At 30.8% G+C, this 21,479-nt stretch overlaps 1 protein-coding gene across 11 annotated transcripts in view; it reads left to right on the top strand.

Annotated features, from left to right (window-relative positions):
• Positions 1–21,479, top strand: part of LOC117118512 (RNA binding protein fox-1 homolog 3-like) — a 61,335-nt gene that overhangs the window by 32,669 nt on the left and 7,187 nt on the right. For 6 of the 11 annotated variants that reach the window (XM_033263132.1, XM_033263130.1, XM_033263124.1 and 3 more), the window contains exons 3-8: positions 3,679–3,843; positions 4,505–4,558; positions 10,463–10,555; positions 15,643–15,697; positions 16,434–16,606; positions 20,086–20,265. In XM_033263132.1, coding sequence (XP_033119023.1) covers positions 3,679–3,843; positions 4,505–4,558; positions 10,463–10,555; positions 15,643–15,697; positions 16,434–16,606; positions 20,086–20,265 — 720 coding nt within the window. The remainder of the gene's footprint in view (positions 1–3,678; positions 3,844–4,504; positions 4,559–10,462; positions 10,556–15,642; positions 15,698–16,433; positions 16,607–20,085; positions 20,266–21,479) is intronic. The other 5 variants (XM_033263127.1, XM_033263131.1, XM_033263126.1 and 2 more) reach the window with 5 other exon arrangements.

A 21,479-nucleotide genomic window follows, 5' to 3' on the forward strand; every position in this document is an offset into this window, starting at 1 on the left:
TTTCTTTTTTTTTTTTTTTTTTTTTTTGCTATGTCTGTAAAATTTGTGTATCAATTGGTTTATATCACTGTACAAATGCTAATCTTGGAACTCTGCATAAAATTATTTTCCAGATGTGAAATAGAGTGGAGATGGAGGCCTACTTTATTATTGAGCTCATGTGTAGTGTAATTGCGTGTTTGTTTTGTTGTAATTTGCTGCTGATTTTTAAAATGAAAATTCCATGTTTATATTTAGCCCTGTCCTTCTTTAAGATGAATTTGTTTTACCAGCAAATAAATATGCTATTGGCATAATTGTTTATTAGTACATTATACAATGTTCATCTTGTAAATTTGAATGGCGTTGGCATGATATTCAGAAATGGAGTTATGATGACATATATACTATAGTTCAAACAAGCATTTTTGAAACTGAATTTTAGCTTCAAAGATAAACCACTTTATACTGCAGTTAAAAAATATCAAACTCTTTCAGCTTTTCGTAACCTGATAAACAAAGTCACTACAAACTAGGTAGATTGAACTTTGGGAAAATCAATTTCTGCCTAAATTCATGCGCCAGTGTATTTTGTTCTTATGAAGGTCAACATGTCCCAAATTTACAATGGAGTGTCACTTGTTCCATGGTTTTTAAAAACGATAAAATTTCACTGTATTTTGTTTAAATATATTTTGAGTAATGACACTGCATCTTGCTTGAACCATTTGTGAATTATGCCAGAACACATATTAATAATTTCTTTGCTTCTAAAAAGGCGTTATATTATAAATTGCGTAAAAAATAAACGAACATTTTGATGTACTGTACTTTGTTTTTAATATACCGAATAATGACCTAAAAATCTATAAATAGCAAGCCTTGTAGCACAGTACCGCGGTTTGCAAATGAAGCGTTATAATGTTGGTAGATTTGAGATCAAGATAGAAGCGGGCTGGACAGAAGGTGTTAAATTATGCCAGCTTAGCACATAAAAACAGCAAATTTAGCATGGTAGATAATTTTGTACATTTTTAGAATACATTAGCCAGCAAACAAACAGCTAATGCTAATGACAGTAATGGCATAAATTTTCAACGTATAATTAAACTTGCGATGTAGTTTTGCCATTTTGTCTGATGTAGTGTGACATTACAGAGTATTTGACTAGAGTTACACGTGATGTAAATTGAACAATCTCAAAATCGACATTACAAAGGACGTAACGATATGTATTTCCCAGAAGACTTTGGTGTCCGTAGATGTGTTGCAACTGGCATTACTTCACGGTGCTCGTTATTTGTTAATATCAGTCCTACTTTTCAAAAAACTAATTTGAAACCAAGGAGGGAAAAAAAAAGTAATACAGATATTGCATTGTATCATTAACAAACAGAAATTTGATTTCAAATTTTATTTGAATAGAAGGAAATTATGGTATAATAGATGAAGCCTGACCTATGTTCAATCCCTATGGTGATAACCTTTCTCCTCATGCTTAAATCAACCCTAAAACTCTGTGCAGACTATGGAATTTTTTTTGACAAAAACATGTGACATGCCTAAATATGGTCATGATGACATCACATCATGGCCATATATAGGCACATCATGACTATATATGGGCATACAACAGTTTTTTGTCAATGAAAATGTGATAATCTGGGCAGACCGTTTGTATGCCTATACACATTTTTAAAAAATTAAAATTTCCGATAACCTGGCAACTACCACTGGGACATTTTCAGAGGCCTAGAATTTCGCTCTACATACTTACCATCATGGATTAAATCAACGATGAAACTAAATTACTTTACGAGTACAAATATTTTGAAATGGAAAAAAACACGAAATGTTTACATTAAAACCAAGTCTGTCTTAAAAACTATTTCAATGTTTACATATACAGTAATTACAGTAATTAGCAAGATCGTATCTGTTGACTACTGATGCTATAGCAAAGGTCTTATGCCGCTATCCACTGCGTGGTGCTTTATTTTTAACTAACCAGCTGTCTCAGTGAGTTGTGGGACATTGGCGGCGCTGTTTCAAAATAAATCCCATGGTCTATAAATAGTCATAGTGTGCCTATATATGGTCATGATGTCATCATCACCATATGTAGGCATGTCATATGTTTTTTTTTCAAATAAAATTTAATAGTCTAGACAGAGCTTTAGATTAAATTCAGAATCAATACAAAAAAAAAAAAAAATTTTTTTATTGTGACTGGATTCATTCAGTGTGTTTATTGTCTTCTTAAATAGAAAAAAAATCACCTTGCCCATAAAAAATGAAATGGAGATACAGGGATATTAAGGAAAATTGTTTTAGCCTATAGATATTTTAAAATCTTTTCCCTGTCTTGTTTTGGTTATTATCTTGCAAGGATAACATGTTTTACATCTTGCCGATATATAGTTTCTGATATTTGACAAAATACGTTCTGATACATACGGTTGCAATTTGATCGTTTTCGCAAATTCAAAACATTTAAACTTCTTTTATTGAAACAATTTAAACAAGATTGTTGTCAAAGCAATTTCAATATTGATTTGAAATCTGTAGCAACTTTTAAGTATTAGTACACATTTGCCCTACTTTGCCTGTATATGTTCACATTAATAATTTTATTACGATACCTTGAGAGCTGCCTACATCTTCTAAGGGCCTCACACATGCATATTTATTTTCCACATGAGAATTCTTATCCATTATTTGTAAAATGAAATGTTTGTTTATTGGATATGATTTTTATAGGAATGATTTTACTAAAAGGACGGTGTTAACAAAGGAATATTATTTTAGTTCAAAAGGCTGTTGTGTGTTTTAAACTATTATTGTTTTTTTTGAATTATTTGCTTGAAAACTTTATTCCTAAAAAAGTAGGTTATAATTCCTTAGGTGGAAAATAAAACTTAGTGTTAATTACAGCAGGTGAAATTCAATTTAACTGTCTTCATATGCATAACTAATATTAAGGCCTTCTTTTTTTTACATAAAAGGCCACAAAAATTTTTTTTAAACATAAAAATAAAGACCTGTTGATGTACTGAAGTAAAAAATAACTGAAACAAACATCCCATTCGCACTCCCTTCAACTATTAGAAGCCATTTTTTAAATACATTGAAAGTCATGATTGCACTGCCCTCTATCATCTAAATGTAAACACTACTGGACATGTACAAGATACAGGTACCTGCTTTGTCTCTAAGCCATTCTTCCTAATTATTATTTTTTAGGTGTTTTTTAAGGGTTTTATTTAATGTGTTGTATTTATTCAAGTATCATTTAAATAAATACAGACTAATAATTATTGTTAGATTGTATTTATTTAAATAAATTAAATGCAACCTAATCAGGTTGTATTTATTTTAAGTAAATGTATAATACTTAAATACAACAAACAGAAATGATGATGCTCTATGGTAAATTTAGTAAAATAAATACAACAAAATAAATGAGTTTATTAGACCTAGTTAATGCAATGAAGAAATAACTGATACTTTCTTAATTATATATTGAACACCTCCTTTCTCGGTCTTAACCAACACCTATTATGAAATGGATTATTCCTTTGCTAATGGTATTTCTTCCTACTGTCATTTTTTCCTGCATCTGATAATAGGATGATCAACAATGTACAGTACATGTAATTGTGATTCCAATTAACACAGTATATTTTGTTCTTTTTGCAGAATAGTGATGGTAGTGTACAGACGTCCCAAGCCCAGCCAGTCACGGAGGCAGGGCAAGCAACACAAGCCATTCCAGGAACAAAACCTGGAGAAATCCCTAAACGTTTACATGTCTCAAATATCCCCTTCAGATTTCGAGATCCAGATTTACGGCAAATGTTTGGGGTAAGTCCAAGGATGTACATTACTCTGCAGGACTAAGTGGTGTTGTAAATGGAAAATGGTATTTCACAAGCATATTTAGACTGAATATGCTATGTTGCAATGAGCCAACTTAAATACAAAGTACATAGTTAAAGAGGTATGGAGCCCATGTATTTGGAGATAGGGAATTGGTATAGAACTTAATTATTGTAACCATTGTCAATGGACCCATTCCCTATCAAAGATAATTTATAAAATTATTAATTATGAATAAAAATACTCACAAATTACAAGGTTTGAAATGGCTAATTGACTTTACTAAGAAAAGAGAATGGGCTGTCTAGACTAGTATACATTATGCGGATTATACGGTGCATACAATTTATTAAAGGTAATTCCCCCTGACAATCTTGGTATCTTTAGTAATAAAAAAACAGTCAAATATACTTGGTTAATCTTATCAATAAATAAAACAATCAATGGATCCATTCCCCATCAAAGATAATGTATACATTTATTGTAAGAATAAAAAGTACTCTCAGATTACAAGGTTTGAAATGGACTTAAATATAAAAATAGTCAGACTGAATAAATTAATATACTTGGTTAATCTTATTAATAAATCATTGTGAAGTATGATTGTTAATTTGTTGTTGTTGTTAATGTTTGCAACTTTTAACAGGTGTTTGGTGCCATATTAGATGTAGAGATTATCTTCAACGAACGAGGATCTAAGGTAGGCTCTTTGCTCAAGCCTGGATTGTGCATCAGTGCATTGTGATTCTGAAGCATGCGTCTGCGATGCGCATGATGCATGCATTTGAATTCAAACAAGCCAATCAATGGTCTCTTTATTTTCTCATTGGTTAGCATCTTGCAGCAAGATTACTAGATGGCCAATCAAAAGTCAGCATGATTCTCTTATGCAAATTTTATTTTCTTCATTTTACCCCTTTCCCATTGATTTTTTTTTGTAATAATGAAAGGGTTGATAATAATTACAGAAAATATAAATGTATTTCAGTAGTTTATTAATATAATTCATGTGATAGTTCAAGAATTTATAATAACAACAAATTTCAAAGCATAATAGATCATAATTGTTTAAAGATAGATATGTTAAAAAACAATAAAGAAAAACCAAATATTGATTCGATTTTCCAACATTATCCTATAATTTTAATTAGAAATTAAAAACATTTCAAACATAATGTTGTATACAGTTAAACGAAAATAATCCATTGATTAAAAGTTATCTGATATTTAAGAAAACTATATCAAGTATAATTATTAGTTATTCTATCCATTATTTTTGCCATTTCAAAATGTCAAGAATTGAAAACGTCTTTAATAGACTTCTGTCCAGTTTTCTTCAAATTTTAATTTGATGACATGAAACTAGGCCATTGAATGATAAGTGAAGCTGAACATTTCTATCAAGAGACGTACCACTTCTTAGCGGTTTAACTGCAAATATCATTTGAAGTTTGGCGATCTAAATATGAAAATGTGACGTACAGTATAATGTGATGTTGTAAACTCTGATATTGAAATATATGATGCCAAGGAATATTCGGACAAGCAAATGAAATATAAAATCTTTTTAATGGGAATAGACCAATTTTAAAATGGATTACTTGAAGAAAATTCTTACCGTTTATTATTTTTGGAATTCAGTCATAATTTTCATTACAGTAGCATTAATTATAATAAAAATATTATTATTATTTTAATTAATACTACTGTAATGGAAATTATATTTAATATAGTATATCAAATGAAATTTTTTATTAAATTTTGATTATATTTTCGAAGTGTATTCTAGAAATGGTTTTGGAAGATGCTTGTCTGAGGATCCTGGATTTGTATAAACTACTCCACTTTTAAATCTGTTTCTACAATATCAAGCTTTAGATGACAAATATCTGTGATTTGCCCATATTTGGGTGTGATATGACATCACCATGCCCATATATAGATGTGATATGACATCATCATGCTCATATATGGATGTGAAATGATATCATGCCCATAAATGGATGTGATATGCCATCATTATGCCCATATTATATGGAAGTGAATGACATCATCATGCTCATATATATGTGATATGATATTCATGCTCATATATGGATGTGATATGACATTGTCATGCCCATATATGGATGTGATATGATATCATGCCCTTATATGGATATGATATTACATCATTATACCCATATATGGATGTGATATGACATTTACATGCCCATATATGGATGTGATATATCATGCCCATATATGGATGTGATATTACATCATTATGCCCATATAAGGAAAAATCATATATTTTTCACACAAACCTTTGATAATGTGGACAGATTTTTAAGACTAATTAGTTTTACAACATCACAGAGTCACTTTCTCTGTGATAAGATTACAAAAATTAATATATATATTCTGGTATAGAATGGCTAATTATTTAGGCAATAAATCAACCCTTTCATTTTTTTCTGCACATGGTTTTGTGCATGTGTTGTGATGTGTGCCCCATTGAAATAGTTTCTTGACTTGATTTCTCTCAATTACACATGAAAACAATGTATTAAAAACCAGTGGCAGAAACATTTACTCAAATAATTTATATCCGATGTTTTTAATTAGAGACGGAAATTGCCATAGATTTAAGGAAGACGTGTTTCGAGTTGATTTATTGCATGTGTAATAGAGAGAATCTAGTTATATTAGGTTTTTTTTTAGAATGTTGATGAGACGAATTTGCATATAGCAAGGTTGACATGGAAAAACATTATCTAACATTGCCTTCCCAGTGCGAAATTTCCCTTGTGAATAAGATAAACCAGCACATTTAATAAATTAATTTAGAACATCACAAAGTCAATTGCTATGGGTTGATAAGAATGCAAATCCTCTCTAAATAATAATAATAATAATAGTATATTAAATAATAAAAATATTGTTACTTCCTAAAATACAAAGATAAATAAAGAAAACTTAACTATTAAAATCTTTTGTATAAATACATTTTCTATGACATTGAATTAGTGTTTGAAGTAATTAATGAAAGCAGCTAATAATTTTTTGAAAATTATAAAAAATACTGAAAACTAGGGGTATTAATACCTCATTTTTAGCAGTTTTTTTTATTCAAAAATTTATATTTTGCCTCTTTCCAATTTTTCCTTCAAATAATTTTCCAGTGTCTTGGAAAATTTTTCTAAACATATGTAACAACGATTTCTTCTAGAGGTGCCTTTAAGTAAACAAATAATTATTTGTACTATAATAAACCTACTTAAATCCAAGGGTAAAATAAGCTATAGAAATCCAATCATATTATATAACCCATCTTAAAGGGCCTATTATGATTTTAATACATATAAGCTGATACTGTGATTAATTTCATATCAACTGTAATATCTCTAATGCCCATTTAAATACAACATCCGGGGCTCTTCCTCATGCCATTGGCTCTGAAATGGTACAAAGCGTTATCTATTATACATAATGTACAGTGCCAGTATCAATATACCCTAACAAGCGGTCTAGGCTCCTCAATGAGAGAGAGGCCAAAATCTCTTACAGAGAATCTACACCCATCTCATACCAAACATGCTTGGAGAAGAATTATAAAATAGGCACAAAAATTGACACTTTCAGACTGCTTTTTTAAAGCGGTGTTTCTAATGAAATGATTTTTTACCGATGGGATTCTGGGCCTCTTTGAACCCTTATGGCACCCTTGCTGGCGCCGCTGTTACTGTGTTTGTGAAATAATGACACGGCAGCGTATGTATGTTTTATTAAAGATATACTGTCAGTATTGTGCTAATGATATTCTTGAACAATGAAATGTCTGTATTTGAATTGCTAGCTTTGTTTATTTAAGCAACTTTAATTTGCTTTCTATCGAAAATTAGAACGAGAACAAATTTCGCCACAAATTTACAGATATATTTATTACAGTTTCTATATTCATTTAACATTACACAATACACTTGTATTGAGTAATTTAAGGATTAATATAGTCTGTTATATCAATATGATCTGTGTCTCAAAGATAAATTACTGTATTTATTCTTTAAAAATGCAAGCAATTAAAATATTTTCTTTTTTAATTCAGATTTCACCACACAACACACACACAGTATTCCTTAATAATAATTATATGCACTATGAGTAATTACACTTCAAAATGTGTACCCTACTTCCCGCCGTCCAGGTCAATTGTTCGCTCGATCACGGTCTCAACTCTGTTGTATGTGCATGTGTAATTGTTTCTAAACGTAGTTGTTGAGTTGTTTGATTAATTAGCCACTGAGTTAAGATGTTGAGCACTGTAATTATAGATGTGGATGATGCATATGTTTTGTGAATGTTGTTTTTTTTTTTCTCTTGGCCTGCCATGTTTGTCGAATTTGATTTTGTTTTTGAGTTCCTAGTAATCTTGCTGCCTGTATTATTCTTCTGTCATTATTTGTGTTATGTTGCAAATGCTTGACTTGATTTTAAATAATGCAACCTTTTTGTGATTGAGATCATACCATTGTAAATTGAGAATGCTATATAGCAATTAAGAGTCAGATGAATTCATTGAACTTTGCTACTTATATTTGCAGAAGAAATACAAAAACTCAAAGCAGATTTAAATTAAAAATATAATAATAAATAAGGGTGTTAATTAATAATAATTGTTGATTATTGAATACAAATTGAAGTCCACATGTCAAGTGCCATAAGCATCTTGTTTGATAAATGCTATACAAATCTACAAAATTATTATTATTATTATTATTATTATTATTAAATATTTATATGACAAATAAAATAGATAATGAGAGATTATGGAGAAACTAAATTAACATATAATATCAAAAAATATACATTAAGTTTGTTATCTTACAATGTTATTCTCACTTTGTCGGTGCCATTAAATAATAAATTAATATATAAAAGATAATGAATATTATGATGCAATATAAAATATTGCAAATTTGAAGAATACAAGTAAGTTGTACAAGGAGGTTATTATACTTAATGTTTTCTAACTACAATAAAATATATAACAAAATAAAAATCCCTGCATAAGAAATCTTTAAGACAGGGATGCCCTGATATTTACCATAAACTGCCTGAGAGATAAGCATATTATTAAGCAATAATATACAATGTGTCAAGATATATCTGTTAATACCTCATCCTTTTTCAGCATTCGAGTCAAAATTTTTTAATTTTTTTTGTGATTATAATTTTAATAATTATGAAAAGCTTGATTTTGAATAAGAATCTTTGATTGTTGATGAATCTTTGTATTCCTCTAATTTATAACTTGCAGTTAAAAAGCTTTTACGTTGATCCAGAAATTGTTGACGTTTTGCCATTTTTCTAAAATGATAATCACTCGGAGAATTGCTAACATATGGTGTTTTATTTTAAATCATAAATTTATGGTGATTTGTGAAATGACTAATGCAAATTGCACATTTACTGTATTGTTGATAAATGGTATAGGCCTATATTCTGCATCCCTATTTACAAAAATGGTATGATCTAATTGCAGTAGGTTTTTCATATTACAGCAGTTGTCTCCATATGCTGTTTTACATTAAGCTTTCTGACCATATATTTTAAGGTTCAGAAATAATATTTATCATGCGCTTAACATTGACAATTTATCTGCCATATGAATTATGATTTTGATAATGATTTTCACCTAATCACTATATTTTCTTTCCCTTGATGAATTTATATATTATTCTTGTGTTAATTTACACAAGATTGTACAGGGGTGCTCAGCTAAATGAATCAAAAATTTGAAAAAAAGATAAAAATAATCCTTGCGAATAATTCCAACTACTAAAAGGATCAGTTACTAGAAACGTAATTCTCTCATGAGCTTTTATGTTGTAAATTGCATTTTAATGTGCAAATTTCTCACTTGTTTGTAATATTTGTTGCAGATGCTTTGTTAATGCTCAAATGTTCATATTTTATAGTCAAAATTTTACATGTTATTTGTTATTCAGAGCAAAACAGATTCAGTGAATAGTGTTTGTCATTTATTCCTGTGCTGGTTTACTTGATTCATTTAGGTTGGCACTTTCATTAACGTTAACAGAATCACAAAATATGTTTATGAACCCCAAAATAAAGCATGATAGGCAAAAAACCCACAATATTTTTATGATGACCTAATCATTAAATTGCCATGACAACTGATTTTTGACACTACCCCCATTTCCTTAATCTACCCACAATGCAACATGACTTGGTTTTGTTTTTCATGATGAGTTTGTTGATATTTGTAGAAGTACCGTGATATGCTGAGAAATAATATCAATACTCGACACCAAATTGACATTCTGACCGACAGTTTATTGACTAATTGACTGTTACATTGACAAGATTAACGAAAAACAGACGAATAACGAATAATAAAGGCCTAACTTTGTCATCAGAAATAAGCATATGACAAAGAATTAAAATATAATTTTTAGACAAAAAAAAAACAGAGCACGTTTACCGGCCCAACTGCATTACGCACAAAATGTCATTATGATTGAGAGTATTAACTCGTGTTCTCTTCAATGCATGGTTATAATGTGTTGCATGTATATTATTTATTTTCCCATGCATGCAGGGATTCGGTTTTGTAACTTTCCAAAATAGTTCGGACGCCGAGAGGGCACGAGAGAAATTGAACGGAACTATAGTTGAGGGGCGAAAGATTGAGGTGCATGTTAATTCGTAAGATTTCTTCTTTAAAGTGACCTATGCTTCTTTACTCTATCTCTTTTGAACTTTCTGTCTGTATTCTCTGTCTTTAGTTGGGTGTGTCTTCTGGTTGGTGTGATGTATTCAAACGCATGCTTGACTGAGTCCTGAGTCCTGACTCCTTGACTAGTGTTGGAATATGTTGCACTAACCATCACACACACAAATTGCCACCTAACTAGGCCTGCTTGGAGACGTTTATTTAAATCTGCCTCCCGTGAACGATCCCTCTGAATTAACCTTTCATATACATACTGAGTTTTTTTCCCATTTTGTGGGTGTCATCATGAACTTATTTAAATTTTATGCAAATTTTTTGGCATGTATGCTACATAGATGAATGCGCATTTTTTTGACATTTTGTAGTTCTTTTATCGATAGTTATAATTCTGACCAAATTTTCATTTTTTGTACATGCCTACATTTTGAAACGGCACTTTGTTCATAACAAGCCTTTTTATTTCAAATACAATGGTGACATTAACTGGTCATTTAACTTCGCTATGGTACTTTTAATCACATTTTGACGGAAACCACTGCATAAGCAGGCCTAGCAGGTGATCATTTCAAAACTTTAACTTCCATTACCGAGACCGTCTATGGCTCGTTTATATCTATATATTCATTTCTGTTTTGCCAGAAGAACAATTATGAGAGAAAAGCAATAGAAAGTGCTTTGAGTTAAGATGTTCAGAGAAATTGTCTTCGTTTATCTGCTGAATTTAAAAGTGGTGAGGGTTGGGTAAGTTAAGATCATAGTGTCATCGATTAGAACGAAGCTATGTTCTCAAAAAAATCGTGAAAATAAAACAAAAAAAGAAAATCTATTCACCCAAAATTACTCGATCCACGCCCACCAGAGAATGAAACCGACGGACTGGTCAAAACATTCACCGTTTTTTTATAGCAGTTTCTGTCTGATACTAGTAACTTCTTAACGTAATGTCGTTGTCCTAGAGATGTGCTGTTTGCCGCCATGATGTGCTATGACGTATTGTAGGTGCGCCCTCTTAGTTTCCTGGAATGTTTTTGCTCCAGTCTTGAGTTTGATGAATTAGCTGGTGTTTTTTGGCAACCACTACAACTCGCTGCACAATCCTGGGTCATGACCTCTGCATCGTGCATGCGAATTGTTTTTTATCCACTCTTGTTTTGTGCGAGCATCTTTTATTTTGTTTCTTTTATTCAATCGAAACATCAACATTAGTCTAATGACAAACTGAATTGATCATAGAAAATTATTCCATTATTAAGAACATTGGCTGCATACAATAATCGCCACCTGAACCAAGACACTGTATCAGGAGTGGACTGATGGTAAGTTGAATTAATTACAAAATCCCCGATCAAGATTGGCACACCCCAAAAGATGCAGACAACTCATTTTTAATATACTATAGTTTGTTAAAATATTCACCAAAACTCCAAGACTAAGAATGGTATGCAAGATATTTTTGTTGTACAAAAAATTAGAAATTGGAAATTGCTTAAAGATGTAGACATCTAATTTTTTTTAAATAGTTTAGTAAATTATCTAAGCTCCCCCCCCCCACCCAGATCAAAAGTGATACTGTACATCCGAATGATGTAACCATTTTATCTTGTTATAGATTGGCAACCCCCAGATCAAAATGCTAACACCCCCATAGATGCAGACAACTTATGTTTTAGGACATATATTTCCCAAAATCCCAGATCAAGAATGGTATGTCCTAAAAGAAGCAGATCTCTCATCTTTTGAGATTGGTAAAATTATTTCCCATCCAAATAAAAAAATTTAAAGAACACATGTCAAAATGGAAATTTCTTTTTTGGGGGTTTCTTACATCAGTATATCTAAACCTTTAATTGGCCAACTCAAAATATAATATTAGCAAATCCCAAATTTGGAATATTATAACATTATATTAACGGACACATTTCAATTTGTATCTTAAAATAAGTAATCAAAGCATTTCCAGTTCTTACCTTCCTGAAAATATGTTTGACAACTCGGATTGGTTATAAAGTACCTTTCTGGAAACTCCAAAAATGGCTCAAACCCACACACAAAGCAAAAATAATGTAGAAACTGATGGATGCAATCAGATTTATACAGATGTCAATTACCACTCTAATCAAGTTATTTAGGGACAGAGGACTAGAATTCTGTAAGTTGTTAGTAGTGGCGTAGCTAGGGGCTCATGGGCCCTACTTCAAAATTAAGGGCTTGGCCATTCAAATTGCATCATCTAAATTGAACATGTTTCATTTTGTAGGCTGCCCAAGGTTTACTTTATGGAGCCTTTGAAATCTAGACTTTTTTTTGCAAACAAGACAATAAATTATTAATTAAATATAAATTAAATTATATATACTACTTGCTATACTGTAGTGTTTATTCAAAAATATAATTATATTGTCAAGAAATACTTTAAATCTACATAAATCAATCAGTCACTATTCAATTTATATCATAACTATAAATGTGCAATTGATTATCCATAAGTGTTTCATAGCACTGTGAGATTCTAAACACAAATGAAATATTTATTTTAAAGTTTATATCAGCTTCTGCTTTGACAGACTTTTTGGATAGTTTTTCCAACTTCTTGATTTCTTGTCTGCGATACTGGAATATTAATCATGAAATCTTATATGATGCCTCCAGACTTTCTCAAACAAAGAAGCAACAACACAAATTTTAAAGAGATAAACAAATGAAAGAGTCCACAAATGCCATTTCACAAAGATACCAAGAAGTTAGAATTGGTCAAAGATATCTATCTTCATTGAACTCAGTGTTAGATTAGGGACTGCTGGACATCAGCGGCCCTAGTTGAGTGACCCAGCTACGCCACTGGTAGTTAGATAGCTAGGTTTCAGTCAATTACTTATCGGCCTGGATGGTAGGAGCAAAGGTAGGGATGTAATTTTTGTCTATTCTGATGAACCTTCTTGTTTTTTTTCTTCTATTCTATTTTCAATGTATCTATTGTAAAATTTTCTAGGTTTTTCTTCTTCTTCTTAAAGTGTAGGTCAAGAATGAATTGTTTAAAAGCAACCAAGTTAACATTGAAATATCTCAGAATGTCAAAGGAATTCATAAATATATACTATTATTATTATATTAAGGTATTTAGTTATATAATCATTACTTTTAGGTACACATACTTGAGAAGTAAATATACACAGAAATAAACTTAATTCATCTTTACATTCTTCATTTTCCATTGCTGATTGACCATTTACAAATGGTTAAAATATTTTAAAAAAAATCTTTGTTCACTTATACTAACAAAATTAAATTACCCTTCAAATTTTGATGCATGAAATGTTTAAAAAAAAATTCTGAGATGTTTTGATGTGAACTATGGGAAGTATTATTTATTGTTATTATGTTTGTCATTTTTTTTTACATATTGAAATTCAATTGAAACTGCCTTGCCTGTTGTATGTATATAAATAGATGATTAGCCAATTTTATAACATAATATTAACTATTTTATATGCGGATATATTTTCAGAAACATATATAAATTAATGATAAAATTTATAGAAAAGATTAAAGTTGAAAACGCATCCTAATCATGAATAGAAATATTTGATTTAGTATCCAATATTAGTTATTAAGAGTCATTAATTAATAACATTTAGGGATTTAATTTAGTAAAAATATTTACTTGTTTTTGGAGCTTCTAAACTATGGTACTCATTCTTAAGTTGAAACTAATTTTTGCTGTCAACAAATATAATTTTATTCCAAATAGTTATAAAGTTCCAGTGACAAACATTATTTTTAACAAAAGTTAATTGAAATGTTACAATTTATTTTGTTTCTATAGATACTATATTATTTTTAAGTTAAATATAATATGTCAAACAAATCTCATGTAAAATACACTTGATACCAATTGGCTGTTGTAAATTTTAAAATTTATGAAAAAAAAATTGACTTGCTTAATACAATATATTGTTTAATAATCGTAGATATCATTCTACAGAAAAAAAAATCACAGACATAATTGCTTTCTCAGTGATCTTTGAAAAAAAACACTTAAATATATCACAGTCCAATGTTGACACTGATTGTAAACTAAATCACAACAAATGTGTAGTAAAATATCTTTTTTTAAATGGCTTTAGGCACAGGCAGGGCAGATCAATTCTTTATAGATCCATATTTTGTGTATGTTTATCTGTGCATGTCATTTCTGAGCAGAAAAATAATTATTTATTTAGATTTCATTCGGTTAAAATAATGTGAAATAAATTATGAAGAAAATTTTTTATGCATGAAATATTTAAATAAAAATCAAATGAATTTTAAATGTACTTGAGCATAAATATTAAATCAGATTTAATAACATTAAATTTGAATATTTCAATTAATTTTATAATAATAATAATGATGATAATAGGAATTATGTTTATTCAAATAATGTTAATAATCATATATTGGAAGTATTAAATAATGTCTATGTGATGTCATTAATAATCAAATGAGGACATTATTCTATTAAAATATTAAGCTTTAATAGTTTTAACAAATCAATGTAATTATTTAATATATATTTAATAAATATATTATGTAATAATGATCATATTTAAGTATTGAAATTGATATACTAGTTTTAAGTTAATATTCAATAGTTAATTAGAATAATAGCTTACTAATAATAATAATAATAATAATAATAAATATAATGTTAAATGATAGTTAATGATAATAATATAATTAATTGCTCAGATAAAACTCAATAATAAATATAATGTATGATAATATTTACTATAATGATAATATAATTAATTGCTCAAGAGAAATCATTAAAAATCATTATATAAAATCAATAACATCGAAATAAATATAATGTTAGATAATATTTAATGATAATAATATAATTAATCGCTCAGATAAATCTTTGTGTTCATGTTATTTGTTCATATTTTCTGTTACCCTTCCTGTTCTCTGTTGGTAGCGTCTTGTCATTGTTTTCATGTTTTCTGCATTCACCTAATGTTGTCTTGCAATTCTCTTGACTTTTCAAACTCTGATTCTCTTGACAGGTTAACAATGCTACAGCACGGGTAATGACGAACAAGAATAAACCAACACCAAACGGTAAGTCATTTGCTAGTAAATAATATCACTGTCTTCTTTTTGTATAGTATAGATATGCCGGAAGATATTTCTCTGTTCCATTGCTTGATACGAGTGCAGATTTTACCGTGCATGTAAGCCCAGAGCAGCACAAATATCCCTTCTGAAAAGACGCATTATAGCAGTTTGTGACACTAACAGAAATGAAGCAAGTAGTAATGAGATTGGATCTACAACTGACGGATCTTTTGTTTGTGATATATATATGATGTTTTATGATCATCGTTTTATATGCTTATTCATGTACTAATTTTGTTAACATAAAAACCAGGGAAGGCAGTGATAAGCGCTTACATAGTTGTAAGAGTAAAGTAGATAAAGGTCTAAACCCTTGCTGTACCCTCCATGCTGTACCACAGTCGAAATGGTAAACAGGCAATATAACTTGATGTTTATAATGGTTTGTAAGTATTGTAGACCATTGCTATACCAACTTCTAAATCTTTTGCAGGCTATATTTTTTTAGTAGCCTGGTTGGAGGAGGCTGTGATTGGTCTTTCAGTTGTCAATATGACTTCTAAGAGGGTTTGGGGGGGGGGGGACAGGGAGGTGGGGAAACAAGCAACAAGAACATACTTAACACATATTAATAAGTCCCACTTCATTTGTGTTTTGAATGCCAACATATCAGTAAATAAACTTCCTACTTTCTGAACTTTATACCCATGTAATAACTAGACTTGTCTTCTATCCCTAGCAGGTGTTTTAAGGGCTCCAGTGATCGCTACTGGGCGAGGGCGTGCAATCCGAGGTGCTTACACCGCATACAGATTAGCTCCACCACCACCAGTACCAGGCTACGCAACGGCCGCAATATACCCGGAAGCGTTCTACACGGCCGCAGCAGCGGACAGGTACCAGGTAAGCCAAGTAAGCAACCATCATCCTTGTTTCCATCAAATTATCAATGCATATTTTCATACCATGAAAAATAGATTTGTTTGTAAATTTTGTTCAATATTTTGTTTGTATAATGTTCTATTCTATATGCTTATTCTATATATATATATTTTTTTTTTATTTGATTATCTCTATTCTTTCTTTATCCTTCTTTTATGTTTTTTCTTTTAATCCTGATTATATTGTAAGTCAAACCATGTGTTTGATTGAATTTGTTTTATCACTTTATTTTCAAAATACACTTTGTTGATATTATTTATTATTTTAATAAGGTTTTTATTATTCTTTCCTTGTTATTACTCTTTTGTTATTATGACTATTGTTATAAATATTTGCCTTGTTTCATTACACATCATATTACAGTAGAAGCCCTATAAAGGGGAAATTTGAGACTAAAAAGTGTCCCCTACATTATTACATCTCTGAATAGGGGTTGGCTGTAGTGTTGAATAATCACAGCCAGAAAATGTGTTCCCTTATTAATAATAATAATAATAAAGTTCTTAACCGTTTTGAATCAACAGAACAAGTGGCTGTCATTGACTACCACAGTAGTTGACAAGCTTCAACAGTGCAAAACAAAAAAAGGTCCCTAGAGGGAAAAAATATGTTAGCTGACCTTATATTTCACTTTCACGTTCCTTGTTTTTGTTTTCTATTAGGGGTGCCTTCTTAATGAGGGTGCCTTCTTAATGAGGGTGTCCCTACGGAGGGGTTCTACTGTATTATTTGTGTGTCATTATTTTTTATAGTGTACCAATGTTATTATGATGAAATGTTATATTAAACTGCATGGTGTGATTTTACCATGAGTGACTAAATATGGATAAGCATGCTAAAGCCTGACACGTTTTAAGAGCCTTTAGAACATGTATGCATCTTATACCAAATACTTGAAAAATATGATATATTGCTAACAAATTTAAGAATAAACTAAATTCTTCCATTTATATCAAGTACTAAAATAAATCACAGCAACCTGCTAAATTACAAAAAAAAATGTAAATATTAATAAAGATTAAATTAGTCAATTATCTGTAATAATTTCATTAAGATTTTGTTTTTGCTACTCTCCAACATACCCTTTAAACCTTAGTAATTATTATTAATAATTCCTGAATGAATATCATTATTTTTTTCTTCTGTTAGACAATTGATAACTAAGTAGTAAAAACATAAAAATATTATAATAAATTTGCAGGAGATTTTTTCTCTGGGATTCTTGTTTGCTTGCGGGAGGCCGTCTTGACTTCCAGGAGACCTAGTGACTTTCGCTAGACTCCGTGGCTTCTGGGAGACTTGGGACCCCTTACTGTACTTAAATGCATGTCATGTAACTACAGACTGAATTCTGATTGGTAGCATTATATTTTGAATTGATTGCACCATGTTCCCTCCATTTACAAATGCTTGTGTTTATTGTGCATGCATTTATTATTGTAGAGAAAAATAATTTTATTATGTGACAATATTCGTGATTCACACATATGGTATGGGCATGATAATGTTATATCTTCCATATAAGGGACAAATCACTTGGTATTTGTCACATAAATTTGCATAGTGTGGACAGAGTTTTAACACAATGACTGTCATAGGAGGGTGTAATTTTTAGCTTTTTCATTCTAAGTACAAATTGTCTCTTTCACAAGACAAACAAACTTAAATGATGCTCTACCTATTTTAAGTCTCATTATGAGGCGTAGAAAGTGGATTCATTTTAGTTGTGAGAAAAAAACATGGTACTTGATTGGATTTGAACACAAGACCATGATTCAAAAGACAACCACCTTAACCACTGCACCACCAGCCAAGTGCTTGTTGTGCTGTCTGGGATGCCAACATATTAAATTTTATATACAAACAACTTATGATTTCTGTAAGAATACAATGCCACCCCTAGTTACACCCAGTAACATGGGTATATGTATAACTGGTAGTCAATGTGTTAAGGTGTGAAACTTGTGTATATCTAAATAAGTTATGATGCTGTAGTTTGTAACGAAAATGTTTTAAAACTGTTCAACGCCTTTAATGTTGTTCATTTGTTTATTAAATAAATGCTATTATTTGTTAATTTTTTTTATACAATCACATTCTCGATTTTAATACATTATTATCTTTTTTATAATTCTTTTTAATGGACTTTCATGTTTATAGTTATCAACAATCATTAATATTGCAAGTGTATACTTATCCAATTTAAAAATAAAATTTAAATTTTAAAAATTTATTTGCTTTATAATTTAAATATAATTACATTTGTTTTCATTGTTTAGACTTATCGTTTATATTTCAGAAATTGCACTGCATGATTTGGTGCCATGAGTAAAATAATATTTTTAATAGAATTTTTAGCCCTGTCCAGATTATCAAATTTTAATTGACAAAAATATTGGACATTCCTAAATATGGTCATGATGACATCACGTCATTTATAGAGCTATTTTCATGAAGATCCGAGCACTCAAAGCATGGAGTACAGTAGGTCATACAGTAATTTTCCTTTCCTACCTAAGGCGGTCTCTTTGTGTCTGAGCTGGCCAGTAAAACTGGTACAAGCTGGCCAGTAAAACTGGTACCAGCTACTCTCGTCTGTCCACAACAGGGGCTGTATGGATCACTACACTGGGATAACCCCCTTACTCATCTCGAAAGATGTACTGGGTTCTTTACAGTGCACATGAACAAATTGTGTACACTGGGCCTATGGTTTATAGTACTTATCCTAGAAGACTTGTTCCACCTCCAGAACTATAGGCGAGCGTGCCATTTAGAACCAGCGCCGACATTATGGCTGTAGGTTGCGGCGCCCTTGCCTTACTGCTTGGCCATTCGACTCGCCTGTATATGCACATCATGACTCTATATATTTTTTGTCATATAATTTTGATAGTCTGGACAGAGTTTTAATAAGTTTGAAAAACCATGGCATTCTACTTAATTCTGGTCAAAAATGTTCACCGGGATGGTAAGAACCGTGCATGCCAAAGGATATATACTTTGTAACATTTTACTAACCTCATCAGACCAATCTAGAGACCGTGTTGTTGCACATAGAAAAAAAAAGAGTTCCAGGCACCTTGTTCATTGCAATTACATCTTCTTGCAAGTACATGCTTACTGATTGGTCCAGTTATGTTATTGCTAGACAGTCAGTCTAATGACGCAACTGTTTAGTGATTGGATAAATCAGTTCGCATGATGGTGATTTTAGACAGTGAATTCCCTGCCAAAAATGAGGGAAAATGCTATATTTTATGCTTTCAATTATAAATACATTTGGATGAATTAACTGCAAATTACACAATTAATTTAAAAAAAATATAAATTAATTATACTGGTCTTTGATGAGGTTGGATTCTGCCTTGTTGCCTGTTAGTTTGCCGTGTTTGCTTTACTAACAACCATTTCTTCCTCTCTTTGTTTTTTCTCCGATTGCTTCAAAGACGGAACTTATCTTACAGAGCGCAGCAGCAGCAACAGCATATGGAGGTTACATAAGTCGTTACGCTGCACCAGCAGCGGCCTACGCAATTCCGTATGCCAGGGAATATGCTGATCCATATCATCACACAATCGGCCCAGCAGCCGCTGCGTACGGGGTAAGATACCCCTCTATTGCACGGGTAAATCCATGGGGCATTAAGTCTCCACATTGATTGGAGTGATGTAGTCAGTAGCCCAGTCCTTTGTGGTGATTTTGTCTTGGCTTAATTGTTTTATAGAATGTCACTTATAAAGCCAGTTTTACACTAGGAAAATTTATTCATGTGAATTGAAAGCGTCGGTTTGCATCCTGAGCTCTGATTGGTTGCGCATTTTTTCGCTTCGCAAAAAGTAGAAACAGTTCGAATTACTGATTTCACGGAGCGAAAAAATCGTACAAAAATGTGGGTGCGCGTGTACATGGTCCGACGCTTTTGATTCACGTAAATAAATTCGCTTAGCGTAAAACTGTCTTAATGGTTTCTGTTTGGAGAATCTTTGATTAAGTTTGGGAAAACATGTCTAAACCAGAACCATTGATTGATGAATATTTTCATCATGCCACTCTCTGACGTAAGTATAGTTGATATTGCATTCACGCGGTGAATGAAATCCTTGAAAATTCTCTCAAACAGACGAAGCATAAGTGACTCAAGATATTGATAACAAAACATTTTTGACACCCAGTACATTAAAATATTTTCCAAATGAAGAATCTATTATTAAATTAACTGAAAAAAATTGCATAAAAATGTAAAGAAATCTAAACTTTTGTTATCAAAATCTTGAAGACTATTAAACAAAATTCCCAGTTTATTTTTCATGACCGGTTTTTATTTTATGATTTCCAACCTTGCCGTAGTACTTTAATTTTGCTCTCTCATTTGTTTGGTAAATTTATTAGAATGAAATTATATTTTACAGTAGAAGTAGAATTTAGTGTGTATTTATTATCTTTGTGTTTGACATGGCTTGTTTAGGCCAAATGAATATAGAAATATGTTTCTCGTATTTAAAAGTTTGACATTGAGGGGACGAATATGGCCACTATACAAGCAATTGTATACCTATATTTCAACTTTGGCCTGCATACATGCACAGAAAATAGCATGCATATTTGAGACCTCGCTAAAAAATAAGTCAAATGGTTAGAAAATTTAAATTTAAGTATATTCGAAAAGAACAATTGTCAAAAATTGTTTATACTTCTTTGATTGAGTTTTATGATAAGAAGATCCAGAAATGTGAGTTTAGATGTATGAAAACCTGATTTAGAAAAAAACATCCTCAAAGTTTAAGAAATACTATAAGACTAGAGGCCAAATTTTCCTGAAGAAAACTTTCATAGTAATAA

Source organism: Anneissia japonica, unplaced genomic scaffold (genome assembly GCF_011630105.1).
Source record: "Anneissia japonica isolate Jap-2015-1 unplaced genomic scaffold, ASM1163010v1 scaffold287869_len1821871_cov162, whole genome shotgun sequence".
Taxonomy (NCBI): Eukaryota; Metazoa; Echinodermata; class Crinoidea; order Comatulida; family Comatulidae; genus Anneissia; species Anneissia japonica.